Source organism: Schistocerca gregaria, chromosome 2 (genome assembly GCF_023897955.1).
Source record: "Schistocerca gregaria isolate iqSchGreg1 chromosome 2, iqSchGreg1.2, whole genome shotgun sequence".
Lineage (NCBI taxonomy): Eukaryota > Metazoa > Arthropoda > Insecta > Orthoptera > Acrididae > Schistocerca > Schistocerca gregaria.
In genome coordinates this window covers 638,385,219-638,400,395 of record NC_064921.1, presented here as the reverse complement: position 1 = coordinate 638,400,395, position 15,177 = coordinate 638,385,219, and the positions used below count along the sequence as shown (strand labels likewise).

At 43.4% G+C, this 15,177-nt stretch overlaps 1 protein-coding gene across 2 annotated transcripts in view; it reads left to right on the top strand.

Moving 5' to 3' along the window:
* The window catches only part of LOC126334679 (esterase FE4-like), a 148,800-nt gene that overhangs the window by 65,571 nt on the left and 68,052 nt on the right, over positions 1 to 15,177 (top strand). For both annotated transcript variants that reach the window (XM_049997155.1, XM_049997154.1), the window contains one exon: positions 5,056 to 5,255. In XM_049997155.1, coding sequence (XP_049853112.1) covers positions 5,056 to 5,255 — 200 coding nt within the window. The remainder of the gene's footprint in view (positions 1 to 5,055; positions 5,256 to 15,177) is intronic.

The window sequence follows — 15,177 nt, the reverse complement described above, 5'->3', positions numbered from 1 at the left end:
CCCCCTTTCCGTTCGGCGCTCCCAGCTTCTGGTTTCGTATGCAATCGCTGTCCGTTTCTCTCCCACTCATCCTTCCTATTCTATCCTGTTCCCTGCCCAAGGAAGTCGCCCACCTGACTCCCGCCCTCGGGCGGGTTTACCGGTTGGGCTCCCCCTAGCGTCTCTTCGCCATGATTTTCAGCTTCCTTCCTTTTCCTGTATCCCACGTTCCCTCCCCAACACACCTCCTTGGTTAGTTCCTCGGCCCCGAGTTCGGATGGATCTCTGCCGAGGTCCGAAAGATTCCGTTCCCCCGATGGTGTTCCGTTGTTTTTTCCGCCGCATTTTATCTGAGTTTCGGGATGCTGTTGTTTTTTACACTGATGGCTCTAAATCTGCTGATCGTGTGGGCTATGCCTTCACCTCCTCTGTAGGCATGGAAAATCATCTCCTGCCAAATGCATGTGGGGTGTTCACTGCGGAATTGATGGCGGTCTCCCGGGCCCTGGCCTTTATTAAACAGTCCAAGCTCAATCGCGTTTTGTTATGTACAGACTCAATGAGTGGCCTTCAGGCACTTGACCAGTGTTTCTCCCGTCATCCCTTGGTCTCCTCCATCCATGACCATCTCGCTGATCTCCACCATGCTGCTTGTTCTGTTAGCTTCCTTTGGGTCCCTGGCCATGTGGGCATCCAAGGAAATGAGCTTGCTGATCGTTTGGCTGGGGGAGCAGTCACTTACCCCCCATTCCCTGTCACCCCTCCTGTGGCGGATTTACGGCTTCATCTCAAATCCCACTTTGCGCAATCATGGGCCACATCCTGGGAGGCTACCTCCTTGTCTAATAAACTTCGTGCGATTAAGGTGACACCTGTCCCATGGCGTTCTTCCTTACGCCTCTCGCGAAAGGACTCAATCACCCTCTGTCGTCTTCGCATCGGCCATACCAGGCTGACCCATGGTTTTCTTTTGCGTGGTGAGCCACCCCCACTTTGTGGTTGTGGAGCTTTCCAGTCAGTGGCCCACATTTTGGTGGAATGCCCCCTTCTTTTAGCTCTGCGTACTAAGTACAGACTTCCCTGCACTTTACCCTTAATATTAGCAGACGATTCCCGGATGGTTGAACTGGTTCTCAGTTTCCTCCGTGAAAGTGGTTTTTATTCTCAGTTTTAAGGATTTTCATCTCCCTCTAGAGTAGGGGCAGGGCGGTGAGGGTTGGGATGTCTCCCACTGTAGGCTGTGCTTGGAGATTCCTGACTCCCCTCCCTGGCCATGTCCCTTCTTTTTTCCCTTTTACTGTTTTTATCGCCTTTTAGGTTTGTTTAATCCCTTTTACAATCCGCCCTTTTACACTCTGGCGGTTGAACGCTTTTAAATAGCATGTGGTCTTGCTTGTACTGCTTCACAGGTGGGATATTTCCTCTCTTGAGTTTGCCCATTTACTGACTTCCCTCCTTGTGTTTTTATCATTGACGACACAACTGCACTTTTTTTTTAGCCTTTTACCTTTTACCTTTATCGTTTTTGACTCTTCTGAGCTGTCCCTCTGTCGGAACTGACCGTCTTTGTAACAAGGGACTGATGACCTTGCTGTTTGGTCCCTTCAACCCCAATCAACCAACCAACCAACCACCACCACCACCACCACAACAACAACAACAACAACAACAACAACAACAACAACAACACAGAACCTAAATAGATCCGCAACACTGTCATGAACCTTTCCCCCAAAAGCCTTAGTCCCACAGAAATATTAGTCCTTTCCAAAGGCCTCACTTTTTGCCCCACTCCCAAATTCAATCTTGCAGGACTTGTTAAGGTCCTTCTCCCGGTCCCTACAGTGGAACACTATTTCACCACCAACCTGACCAGCCAGACACAGCCAAAGACCAATATTAAATCTTGCCTAACTCAGTTCACTCCTCCATCCAACCGTGATCCACCCCCACTGCCTCCAAACCACCCCCTGTTAACTTCCCAGAATTTCTTAATCTCGAACCTTGCCTCACCATCATTCCCCGAATCCCTCAACATGCAAACTAATCTTACATCCGCAGAAATAACCACAGTCCACCATCTAAAAACTGATCTCGACCTTATAACCCTACCTGTAGACAAAGGCTCCACCTCTGTTGTTGTGAACCACAAGGATTACCTGGTGGAAGGACTCTATCAGCTGTCAGATACTTCCACCTACAAACCTTACCACAGTGACCCCATTCCAGTAATCCAGCAGGATCTCCCGTCACTACTTAAATCCTTAGGCCCATCCCAGAACCTCTCCCCAGAGTCTACTTACTCCTACCACTCCTCGCACCCCCACCTTCTACATGCTTCCTAAATTCTATAAACCCACCACCCAGAATGTCCCATTGTGGCCAGTTACTGTGCCCCCACTGAGAGAATCTCTGCTCTCGTAGACCAACACCTTCAACCTATTACCCGAACCTCTCCTATACAAAAGATACTAACCATTTCCTCCACAGACTCACCACAGTTCCTGTCCCTTTACCGCGTGGTGGCCTACTCATCACAGTTGATGCCACCTCCCTGTACACTTATATTCGTAATGCCCATGGCCTTACTACTATTTAACACTACCTTTCCAGACCCTCTATGGATTCCAAACCAACAATCTCCTTCCTAGTCACAGTGACCAACTATATCCTCACATACAATTACTTCTCCTTTGAAGGCATTACCTACAAACAAATCCACGGTATGCCTATGGGCACTCACATGGCACCATCATATGCTCACCTTTTCATGGGCCATCTAAAGAAATCCTTCCTATAACCCAGAATCCTAAACCCCTCACCTGGTTCAGATTCACTGGTGACGTCTTTGCTATCTGGATTGAAGGTGAAGACACCTTATTCACATTCCTCCAGAACCTCAACAACTTCTCCCCATTTGCTTCACCTGGTCCTACTCAACCCAACAAGCCATCTTCCTAGATTTTGATCTCCACCTCAGAGATGGCTACATCAGTATCTCTATCCATATCAAACCTACTAAGCATCAGCAATACCTCCACTTCAACAGCTGCCACCCATTCCATGCCAAGAAGTCCCTTCCATACAGACTATCCACCCATGGTCGTAGCATCTGCAGTGATGAACAGTCCCTCTCAAAATATACCGAGGGTATTACATTGACTGTAATTGTCCTTGCAACCTTGTATAAAAACTAATCTCCTGTGCCTTATCTTTCCAGTCTTCCCCCCCCCCCCCCCCCCCCTACCCCCAAAGTCCCACAGTCCAGCCACAGAGGAGAATTCCCCTCGTAACTCAGTACTGCTCAGGACTGGAGCAACTGAATTACATGCTCCACCAGGGTTTGGACTACCTTTTGTCGTGACCTGAAATGAGAAATGTCCTGCCCACTACTCTTCCAATCCCTCCCACAGTGGTATTCTGCCATCCACCAAACTGGCACAATATACTCATCCATTCTTACATGACCCCCACTCACAACCCCCTTACCTGATGGATCATACACCTGTAATAGACCCAGATGCAATTCCTGACCCACACACCCTCCTGCCACCACCTATTCCATTCCGGTCACTAACATCATCTATCCCATCAAAGGCAGGCTACCCATGAAACTAGTCATGTGATCTACAGGGTAAGCTGCAACCACTGTGCTACATTCTATGTGGGCATAACAACAAAAAAGCTGGCTGTCCACATGAACAGCCACCGACAAACAGTGGCCAAAGAACAAATGGACCACCCTGTTGTTGAACACGCTGCCAAACATGATACCCATCATCTCAGTGACTGCTTCACAGCCTGTGCCATGTGGATACTTCCCACCAACACCAACTTTTCTGAATTGCGCAGGTGGGAACTTTCCCTGCAATACATCCTATGTTCCCGTAACCCTCCTGGTCTCAACCTTCGTTAGTCACTGCCCTCACCCATCCAGCCCCATCATTGTTCCCATTCCAGCACTACACAGCAGTTATTTCACCGCCACACCGTCTTTCAATTTCTTTTTGTTTCTCTCCTTTCCATTACTCCCTCCCCCCTCCCCAGCTTCTTTCCTGCCCTCCGTCTAAACTGCAACACTTCACTGTTTGCCATCCCCGCAATACTATACCTTCCACTCCCCGTCCCAGCCTCCTCCTTACCCCACCCTTTGTGTGTGTGTGTGTGTGTGTGTGTGTGTGTGTGTGTGTGTGTGTGTGTGTGTGTGTGTGTGTGTTGCTGACAAAGGCCTTCATGGCCAAAAGCTATAATTGAGTGCCTATCATGACTCTGCATCTCTGCCTATATAGTGAGCAGTATCTGAAAAGACCAACCTACAAAAATATTCAGCGAAGTCTTGACAAGATATGATATTGGAGCAAAGATTGGCAACTAGTGTACAAAAATGTATATTTTTTTAACTTCAAAAAAGCAGAAACATGTTATCCTGTAACTAAAATGTCAGTTATTCACAAATGTAATCAGTCATCTTGGGCAAACAATTGGGTTTAACAGTCTGCAGGATTAGAAATGAGGTTGAATAGTAGGTAAAGCAGCGAATAGAATACACTTTAGTCCATTTCTAGGATGCTATGAAAATGCAGTAAGTCTGCAAAGGAGCTTGATCGCAAGTCTCATGGCTATTCTAGAATATTGCTCAAGGAAGTGGGATCCATATCAAATAGTACCAACAGACGAGATTGCACAATTAAGAGCATCATGAATGATCAGTTCTTTTTTGACCAACACGAGATGGCTTCACTGAGATGCTGAAAACTCAAACTGGCAATTATGCTATAAAAGGCCACTTACAAAGCTTCAAGAGACAGTATTAAATGAGGAATCTAGGAATGTTCTACAACCCTCTATGTAGCGCTCTCATAGAGGCCGTAAAACAAACTTAGACTACTCAGAACATGTAAATCATTTAAGCAATCATTCTTCCCCCATTCCATGTGAAAATGGGATGGGTAGAATGTGTAATAGATTGTATTGTGGGAAAGACCCTCTTTATGCACTTCATAGTGGTTTGCAGTGTAGAAATGTCGATGTATACTGTGATAGTAGATCCACTAAAAGATATTTCTGCTATTCCAGGTTTATTTCACCGTGTTGTAGCTATGGGTGGCTCACCATTAAATCCTTGGTCATTCTCAGAAACAGCCAAGGAACGATCTCACCACCTTGCAGAACACTTTGGCCTTACAACAACAGATTCAAAAGAATTAGTTAAGTTTCTGAGAACTATCCCAGCAGAAAAGTTTCCACAAGCAATGAAACATGCTCTGAGTGATGAGGTGAGTTGTGCAAACATTACTGTATATTTATAGATCTGTTTCTGTTCATTCAGTCTAATGTCAGTTTTAGAGATAAACTAAAGATGTTAATGGATCTTTGAAAACTCATGCATGTTGACAACAATTCGGAGTAATAGAAAAATGTTACATAGGCTAAAGTACTGAAAAACTGATTACCATGTACAATGAGAGTATGTACAATTAGATGAGTGTGTGCCAAGCAAGATTGTAAGAGATGGAAAAGAGCCACCGTGGTACAACAACCGAGTTAGAAAACTGCTGCAGAAGCAAAGTGAACTTCACAGCAAACATAAACATAGCCAAAGCCTTGCAGACAAACAAAAATTACGCGAAGCGAAATGTAGTGTGAGGAGGGCTATGTGAGAGGCTTTCAATGAATTCGAAAGTGAAGTTCTATGTACTGACTTCGCAGAAAATCATAAGAAATTTTGGTCTTTTGTCAAAGTGGTAGTGGATCAAAACAAAATGTCCAGACACTCTGTGACTTAAATGGTACTGAAACAGATGATGACAGACTAAAGGCCAAAATACTAAATGTCTTTTTACAAAGCTGTTTCACAGAGGAAGACTGCACTGTAGTTCCTTCTCTAGATTGTCACACAGATGACAAAATGGTAGACATCGAAATCGACGACAGAGGGATAAAGAAACAATGAAAATCGCTCAAAAGAGGAAAGGCCGCTGGACCTGATGGGATACCAGTTCGATTTTACACAGAGTACACGAAGGAACTTGCCCCCCTTCTTGCAGCGGTGTGCGGTAGGTTTCTAAAAGATTGTAGCATTCCAAAGGATTGGAAAAGGGCATAGGTCATCCCCATCTTCAAGAAGGGATGTCGAACAGATGTGCATAACTATAGGTCTATATCTCTAACGTCGATCAGTTGTAGAATTTTGGAACACGTATTGTGTTAGAGTATAATGACTTTTCTGGAGACTAGAAATCTACTCTGTAGGAATCAGCATGGGTTTCAAAAAAGACGGCCATGTGAAACCCAGCTCATGCCATTCGTCCATGAGACTCTGAGGGCCATAGATACGGGTTCACAGGTAGATTCTGGTTTCCTGACTTTTGCAAGGTGTTTGATACTGTTCCCCACAGTCGTTTAATGCACAAAGTAAGAGCATATGGACTATCAGACCAATTGTGTGATTGGATTGAAGAATTCCTAGATAACATAACTCAGCATGTCATTCTCAATGGAGAGAAGTCTTCCGAAGTAAGAGTGATTTCAGCTGTGCTGCACGGGAGTGTTGTAGGACTCTTGCTATTCACAATATACATAAATGACCTTGTCAATGACATTGGAAGTTCACTGAGGCTTTTTGCGGAAGATGTTGTGGTGTATTGAGAGGTAGCAACAATGGAAAATTGTACTGAAATGCAGGAGGATCTGCAGCGAATTGATGCATGGTGCAGGGAACGGCAATTGAATCTCAATGTAGACAAGTGTAATGTGCTGCGAATACATAGAAAGATAGATCCCTTATCATTTAGCTACAAAATAGCAGGTCAGCAACTGGAAGCAGTTAATTCCATAAATTATCTGGGAGAACGCATTAGGAGTGATTTAAAATGGAATGATCATATAAAGTTGATCTTCGGTAAAGCAGATGCCAGACTGAGATTCATTGGAAGAATCCTAAGGAAATGCAATCCGAAAACAAAGGAAGTAGGTTACAGTACGCTTGTTCGCCCAATGTTTTAATACTGCTCAGCAGTGTGGGATCCGTACCAGATAGGGTTGATAGAAGAGAGAGCAGCGTGCTTCGTTACAGGATCATCTAGTAATCGTGAAAGCGTTATGGAGATGATAGATAAACTCCAGTGGAAGACTCTGCAGGAGAGACACTCAGTAGCTCGGTACAGGCTTTTATTAAAGTTTCGAGAACATACCTTCACTGAGGAGTCAAGCAGTGTATTGCTCCCTCCGACATATATGTCACGAAGAAACCATGAGGATAAAATCAGAGATTAGAGACCACACAGAGACATACTGACAGTCTTTCTTTCCACGAACAATATGAGACTGGAATAGAAGGAAGAACTGATAGAGGTACTCAAAGTTCGCTCCGCCACACACCGTCAGGTGGCTTGCGGAGTATGAAAAGAGATGTAGAAATAAAAGCAGTATAATAGTTAGGAAACAGTGTATGTCAAGATTTATTCTCATCATATCTTTTCTTTTGAAAATCATCTAAGCATGTGGAAATGGTTGAAACAAACGTTTTAGCTAATTAACATAATTTTCTCAGTCCTTATGTGCAGTTTACACAAGCATGTGGATATGCCTTCCATTATCTGTTATTTTCAGTTTAAATATTTATTCTTAAACTACGGTAGGGCTATATATATTAAAAACAAAGATTCCAAGACTTACCAAGCGGGAAAGTGCCGGTAGACAGGCACAATAAATTAAACACACAAACACACACACAGAATTTCTAGCTTTCGCAACCGACGATTGCTTCTTCAGGAAAGAGGAAAGGAGAGGGAAAGACGAAAGGATGTGGGCTTTAAGGGAGAGGGTAAGGAGTCATTCCAATCCCGGGAGTGGAAAGACTTACCTTAGGGGGAAAAAAGGACAGGTGTACACTTGCGCGCACACACACACATATCCATCCGCACTGATTAGATTAGATTAGTTTAGTTTAGATTAGATTAGATTAGATTAGATTAGATTAGATTAGATTAGATTAGATTAGATTAGATTAGATTAGATTGATACTTGTTCCATAGATCATGAATACGACACTTTGTAATGATGTTGAACGTGTCAGGTTAATGAAAGATGTCTGTACAAGATATTACATTACACAAAATATTGCATGACACTAATGCTTAAGTTAGTTTTTTTTCCCTCCCTTAATTTATATCTAAAAATTCAGCCAATGAGTAGAAGGAGTTGTCATCTAGAAATTCTTTTAATTTATTTTTAAATGTTGGTTGACTATCTGTCAGGCTTTTGATGCTGTTGGGTAGGTGACCCAAGACTTTTGTGCCAGCATAATTTACCCCCTTCTGTGCCAAAGTCATATTTAACCCTGAATAGTGAAGATCATCCTTTCTCCTGGTGTTATAGCTATGCACACTGCTATTACTTTTGAACTGGGCTGGATAATTAACAACAAATTTCATAAGTGAATATATATACTGTGAGGTTACTGTGAGGATCCCTAGATCCTTAAATAGACGTCTGCAAGATGACCGTGGGTGGGCTCCAGCAATTATTCTGATTACACGTTTTTGAGCAATGAATACTTTTCTACTCAACGATGAATTACCTCAGAATATGATACCATATGAAAGCAGTGAATGAAAGTAGGCATAGTAAGCTAATTTACTGAGATTATCACCAAAATTTGCAATAACCCTAATAGCATACGTAGCTGAACTCAGACGTTTCAGCAGACCATCAATGTGTTGCTTCCAGTTTAACCTCTCATCAATGGACACACTTAAAAGTTTTGAAAATTCTACCTTAGCTACAGACTTCTGTTCAAAGGCTATATTTATTACTGGAATTGTGCCATTTACTGTACGGAACTGTATATACTGTGTTTTATCAAAATTTAAAGAGAGTCCGTTTGCTGAGAACCACTTAATAATTTTGTGAAAAACATCATTTACAATTACATCACTTAGTTCTTGGTTTTTGGATGTTATTACTATACTTGTATTATCAGCAAAAAGAACTAACTTTGCATCTTCATCAATATGGAATGGTAAGTCATATCAAGAACAGTAAAGGGCCTAAGACCAAACCCTGTGGGACCCTGTGCTTGATAGCCCCCCAGTTTGAGGAATCAGCTGTTGTATTAACATTACATGAACCACTTATTTCAACTTTCTGCATTCTTCCTGTTAAGTATGAATTAAACCATTTGTGCACTGCCCCCCTCAAACCATAATGATTTAGCTTATCTAAAAGGCCTTTGAGAGATCACAAAAAATACCAGTGGGTGACGTCCAATTATTCAGAGCATTTAATATTTGATCAGTGAAAGCATATATAGCATACACAGACACAAGCAGACATTTGTAAAGGCAAAGAGTTCGGGCAGAGATGTCAGTCGAGGCGGAAGTACAGAGGCAAAGAAGTTGTTGAAAGACAGGTGAGGTATGAGCGGCGGCAACTTGAAATTAGCGGAGGTTGAGGCCTGGTGGATATCGAGAAGAGAGGATATACTGAAGGGCAAGTTCCCATCTCCGGAGTTCAGATAGGTTGGTGTTGGTGGGAAGTATCCAGATAACCCGGACGGTGTAATACTGTGCCAAGATGTGCTGGCCATGCACCAAGGCATGTTTAGCCACAGGGTGATCCTCATTACCAACAAACACTGTCTGCCTGTGTCCATTCATGTGAATGAACAGTTTGTTGCTGGTCATTCCCACATAGAAAGCTTCACAGTGTAGGCAGGTCAGTTGGTAAATCACGTGGGTGCTTTCACACGTGGCTCTGCCTTTGATCGTGTACACCTTCCGGGTTACAGGACTGGAGTAGGTGGTGGTGGTGGTGGGAGGGTGCATGGGACAGGTTTTACACCAGGGGTGGTTACAAGGGTAGGAGCCAGAGGGTAAGGAAGGTGGTTTGGGGATTTCATAGGGATGAACTGAAAGGTTACGAAGGTTAGGTGGACGGCGGAAAGACATTCTTGGTTTAGTGGGGAGGATTTCATGAAGGATGGATCTCATTTCAGGGCAGGATTTGAGGAAGTCGTATCCTTCTGGAGAGCCACATTCAGAGTCTGATCCAGTCCCGGGAAGTATCCTGCCACAAGTGGGGCACTTTTAGGGTTCTTCTGTGAGAGGCTCTGGGTTTGAGGGGATGAGGAAGTGGCTCTGGTTATTTGCTTCTGTTTCAGGTCAGGAGGGTAGTTGCAGGATGCGAAAGCTGTTTACAGGTTGTTGGTGTAATGGTTCAGGGATTCAGGACTGGAGCAGATTCGTTTGCCACGAAGGCCTAGGCTGTAGGGAAGGGACCGTTTGATATGGAATGGGTGGCAGCTGTCATAATGGAGGTACTGTTGCTTGTTGGTGGGTTTGATGTGGAAGGATGTGTGAAGCTGGCCATTGGACAGATGGAGGTCAACGTCAAGGAAAGTGGCATGGGATTTGGAGTAGGACCAGGTGAATCTGATGGAACCAAAGGAGTTGAGGTTGGAGAGGAAATTCAGGAGTTGTTCTTCACTGTGAGTCCAGATCATGAAGATGTCGTCAATGAATCTGTACCAAACTTTGGGTTGGCAGGCTTGGGTAACCAAGAAGGCTTCCTCTAAGCGACCCATAAATAGGTTGGCATACGAGGGGGGCCATCCTGGTACCCATGGCTGTTCCCTTTAATTGTTGGTATGTCTGGCCTTCAAAAGTGAAGAAGTTGTGGGTCAGGATAAAGCTGGCTAAGGTGACGAGGAAAGAGGTTTTAGGTAGGGTGTCAGGTGATTGGCGTGAAAGGAAGTGCTCCATTGCAGCAAGGCCCTGGACGTGTGAATATTTGTGTATAGGGAAGTGGCATCAATGGTTTCAAGGATGGTTTCCGGGGGTTACAGACTGGGTAAGGATTCCAGGCGTTCGAGAAAGTGGTTGGTGTCTTTGATGAAGGATGGGAGACTGCATGTAATGGGTTGAAGGTGTTGATCTACGTAGGCAGAGATACATTCTGTGGGGGCTTGGTAACCAGCTACAATGGGGCGGCCGGGATGTTTGGGTTTTTGAATTTTAGGAAGTAGGTAGAAGGTAGGAGTGCGAGGTGTTGGTGGGGTCAGGAGTTTGATGGAGTCAGATGAAAGGTTTTGTAGGGGGCCTAAGGTTCTGAGTATTCCTTGAAGCTCTGCCTGGATGTCAGGAATGGGATTACCTTGGCAAACTTTGTATGTAGAGTGGTCTGAAAGCTGACGCAGTCCCTCAGCCACATACTCCCGACGATCAAGTGCCACGGTCGTGGAACCCTTGTCAGCCGGAAGAATGATGATGAATCGGTCAGCTTTCAGAACCCAACATCACCACAGCCGAAGCCCGGGCTATCCGTGATCTAAAAGGGTTCCACGACCGTGGTACTTGATCGCCGGGAGTATATATATATATATATATATATTTTATTCAACATTCTCTTCAGTAAATAACTAGTCAGGGTTGATCCTAAACATATTCTTCATTGGAACGATACATTTATTTTACCTCCCATTACAATAAAAATAATCATCCTTGGCGGGTGTTATTGATCTGACCTCCCATAAAAGTACAAATAATATAATAGCAAGTGGATTTGTATTTTGAAAGGCCTTTTACAGAAAAATGGAATAAAATAAAGTGGAGAGTAAGCTACATATAGCTTCAGTATTCTGTCCTCATATTGCTGGCACTAAGAACAGCTTGGATCCCTTGGGGCATAGACTTTACCAGTAGTCTATGTAAAAAGTCCTCATCCATGGCCACACTGGACTCGCATTCGGGAGGACAACGGTTCAATCCCACGTCCTGCCATCCTGATTTAGGTTTTCCGTGATATCCCTAAATCGCTCCAGGCAAATGCCGGGATGGTTCCTTCGAAAGGGCACGGCCGACTTCCTTCCCCTCCTTACCTAATCCGATGAGACCGATGACCTTGCTGTCTGGTCTCCTTCCCCAAACAACCCAACCCAACCCCTCATCCATGGCAATTCTCTCCCATGAATAATGAACCAAATCCTTTAAAGCATTCACAGTTCCTGGAGGAGGGTCAGGCCAATTGTCCCACAAAGTCTTTTTTAGTTGAGCCCATACAGACTCTATGGGATTGAGATCAGGTTATTGTGGATACCACAGAAGGCACTGAATAGTATTCTTCCTCCTTTGAGACCAGTTCTAATTCCTAATGCTAGTGTATGAGGAATGAAATAGTGAAGGCACCAGAGGATCAAGTAGGTAAAAAGACAAGAGCTAGTAGAAATCCTTGGATAACAGAAGAGATACTGAATTTAATGAATGAAAGGAGAAAGTATAACAACGCAGTACATGCAGCAGGCAAAAAGGAATACAAACGTCTCAAAAGTGAGATCAACAGGAAGTGCAAAATGGCTAAGCAGGGATGGCTAGAGGACAAATGTAAGGATGTAGAGGCTTATCTCATGAGGGGTAAGATAGATACTGCCTACAGGAAAATTAGAGACATTTGGAGGAAAGAGAACCACTTGCAGGAATATCAAGAGCTCAGATGGAAACCCAGTTCTAAGCAAAGAAGGGAAAGCAGAAAGGTGGAAGGAGTATATAGAGGGTCTATACAGGGGCAATGTTCCTTGAGGGGAATATTATGGAAATGGAAGAGGATGTAGATGAAGATGAAATGGGAGATATGATACTGCGCGAAGACTTTGACAGAGCACTGAAAGGCCTAAGTCAAAACAAGGCCCCGGGAGTAGACAGCATTCCATTAGAACTACTGACAGCCTTGCGAGAGCCAGCCCTGACAAAACTCTACCATCTGGTGAGCAAGATGTATGAGACAGGCGAAATTCCCTCAGACTTCAAGAAGAATGTAATAATTCCAATCCCAAAGAGAGCAGGTGTTGACAGATGTGAAAATTAACGAAATATCAGTTTAATAAGTCATAGCTGCAAAATAATAACGCAAATTCTTTACAGACAAATGGAAAAACTGGTAGAAGCCTACCTCAGCGAAGATCAGTTTGGATGCCTTAGAAATGTTGGAACACGTGAGGCAATACTGACCCTAAGACTTACCTTAGAAAATAGATTAAGGAAAAGCAAACGTACATTTCTAGCATTTGTAGACTTAGAGAAAGCTTTTTACAATGTTGACTGGAATACTCTCTTTCAAATTCTGAAGGTGGCAGGGGTAAATTACAGGGAGCGAAAGGCTATTTACAATTTGTACAGAAACCAGATGGCAGTTTAAGAGTCGAGGGGCATGAAAGGGAAGCAGTGGTTGGGAAGGGAGTGAGACAGGGTTGTAGCCTCTCCCCGATGCTATTCAATCTGTATATTGAGCAAGCAGTAAAGGGAATAGAAGAAAGGTTCGGAGTAGGTATTAAAATCCAGGGAGAAGAAATAAAAACTTTGAGGTTCGCCGATGACATTGTAATTCTGTCAGAGACAGCAAAGGACTTAGAAGAGCAGTTGAACGGAATGGACAGTGTCTTGAAAGGAGGATATAAGATGAACATCAACAAAAGCAAAATGAGGATAATTGAATGTAGTCAAATGCTGAGGTAATTAGATTAGGAAATGAGACACTTAAAGTAGTAAAGGAGTTTTGCTATTTGGGGAGCAAAATAACTGATGATGGTCGAAGTAGAGAGGATATCACATCTAGACTGGCAATGGCAAGGAAAGCGTTTCTGAAGAAGAGATATTTCTTAACATCGAGTATAAATTTAAGTGTCAGGTAGTCGTTTCTGAAAGTATTTGTATGGAGCATATCCATGTATGGAAGTGAAACATGGACGATAACTAGTTTGGACAAGAAGAGAATAGAAGCTTTTGAAATGTGGTGCTACAGAAGAATGCTGAAGATTAGATGGGTAGATCACATAACTAATGAGAAGGTATTGAATAGAACAGGGGAGAAGAGGAGTTTGTGGCACAACTTGACCAGAAGAAGGGATCGGTTGGTAGGACATGTTCTGAGGCATCAAGGGATCACCAATTTAGTATAGGAGGGCAGCGTGGAGGGTAAAAATCGTAGAGGGAGACCAAGAGATGAATACACTAAGCAGATTCAGAAGGATGTAGGTTGCAGTAGGTACTGGGAGATGAAGCAGCTTGCACAGGATAGAGTAGCATGGAGAGCTGCATCAAACCAGTCTCAGGGCTGAAGACCACAACAACAGTGTATGATAGATGATCATGATGTTGGTAAGTGAGATGTCCTTTGCGGTACCAAGGTCGAGCTCCATAGATGATTGTTTTTTGAAGGAAATGCTCATAGCATGCTGAATTGAATTTGAACTTGCCTTGAATACATTCTTCAGTTCCTGCACCCATGTAAGACATCCAGTCCCAACATTTCACACTTATCCATCCACTTCTAGTGCATGTGGCTATGAAGAATGCATCATTTCATTGTCCATCTGTGTGGTGAGCGAGAGCAGGACCTCTGCTCATAGACTCAGTTGTGCTCTAGACAAAGAAAATGACTTTCCTCCAGTGGACATCTTCCCAGGAACTCACAATTGCTAGTCTATCCGTGACTTGTTCATGAGACAACAGTACTTTGATAAGAGTATGAGGGGACCTGATTCCAAAATCACTTAACCTTTGGAGAGCAATTCTCAACTATCCCAGGAAATGTGAAGTGCTTCATAATTCCTGGATAAATGACAAAGGAGTATTCTGGGCCACCCTGACCAATTGTTCATCTTGTCTCCACCTAGAGACTCGTGGTCTTCCAGGTATTGAACATCTTACTACCTCACCATTATCTCTAAATTGTCTAATTGATCTCCTTGCTGTGGAAGCATAAACACTGTAATAATGCCCAGCCTCAGATGCACTAAAACCGTTTTCAAAGAGAGCAGTTATTCACTGACATTCACATCAGCTATTTTGTAGCAGGCCTGTGATGCATGCCAATCAGCTGATATGTTTCTCTTAGCTTAAAACTATAGAGATGCCAGGTGGCAGTCGAAATGACTTGAAATAAACACAGTATTTTTACTATGACTATTTTTCTCTTTGTTTAAAGGTTTACCTATCATAAAATGGGATAGTTTGAAAGAATATGGAACCTAGAAATGCCTTCAACTGCACAATTAGTAGCGAATTAAAATTTAAAATATTACCTACACATGTTTAAATATATAAAAAAAGAAGAAAATGACAACTGGCTCCAGTTAGATTTGAACATTCATCCTTTATGTTCATAAACCATCATTGTATCCTTTCAGTCATTGAAACAAATGTG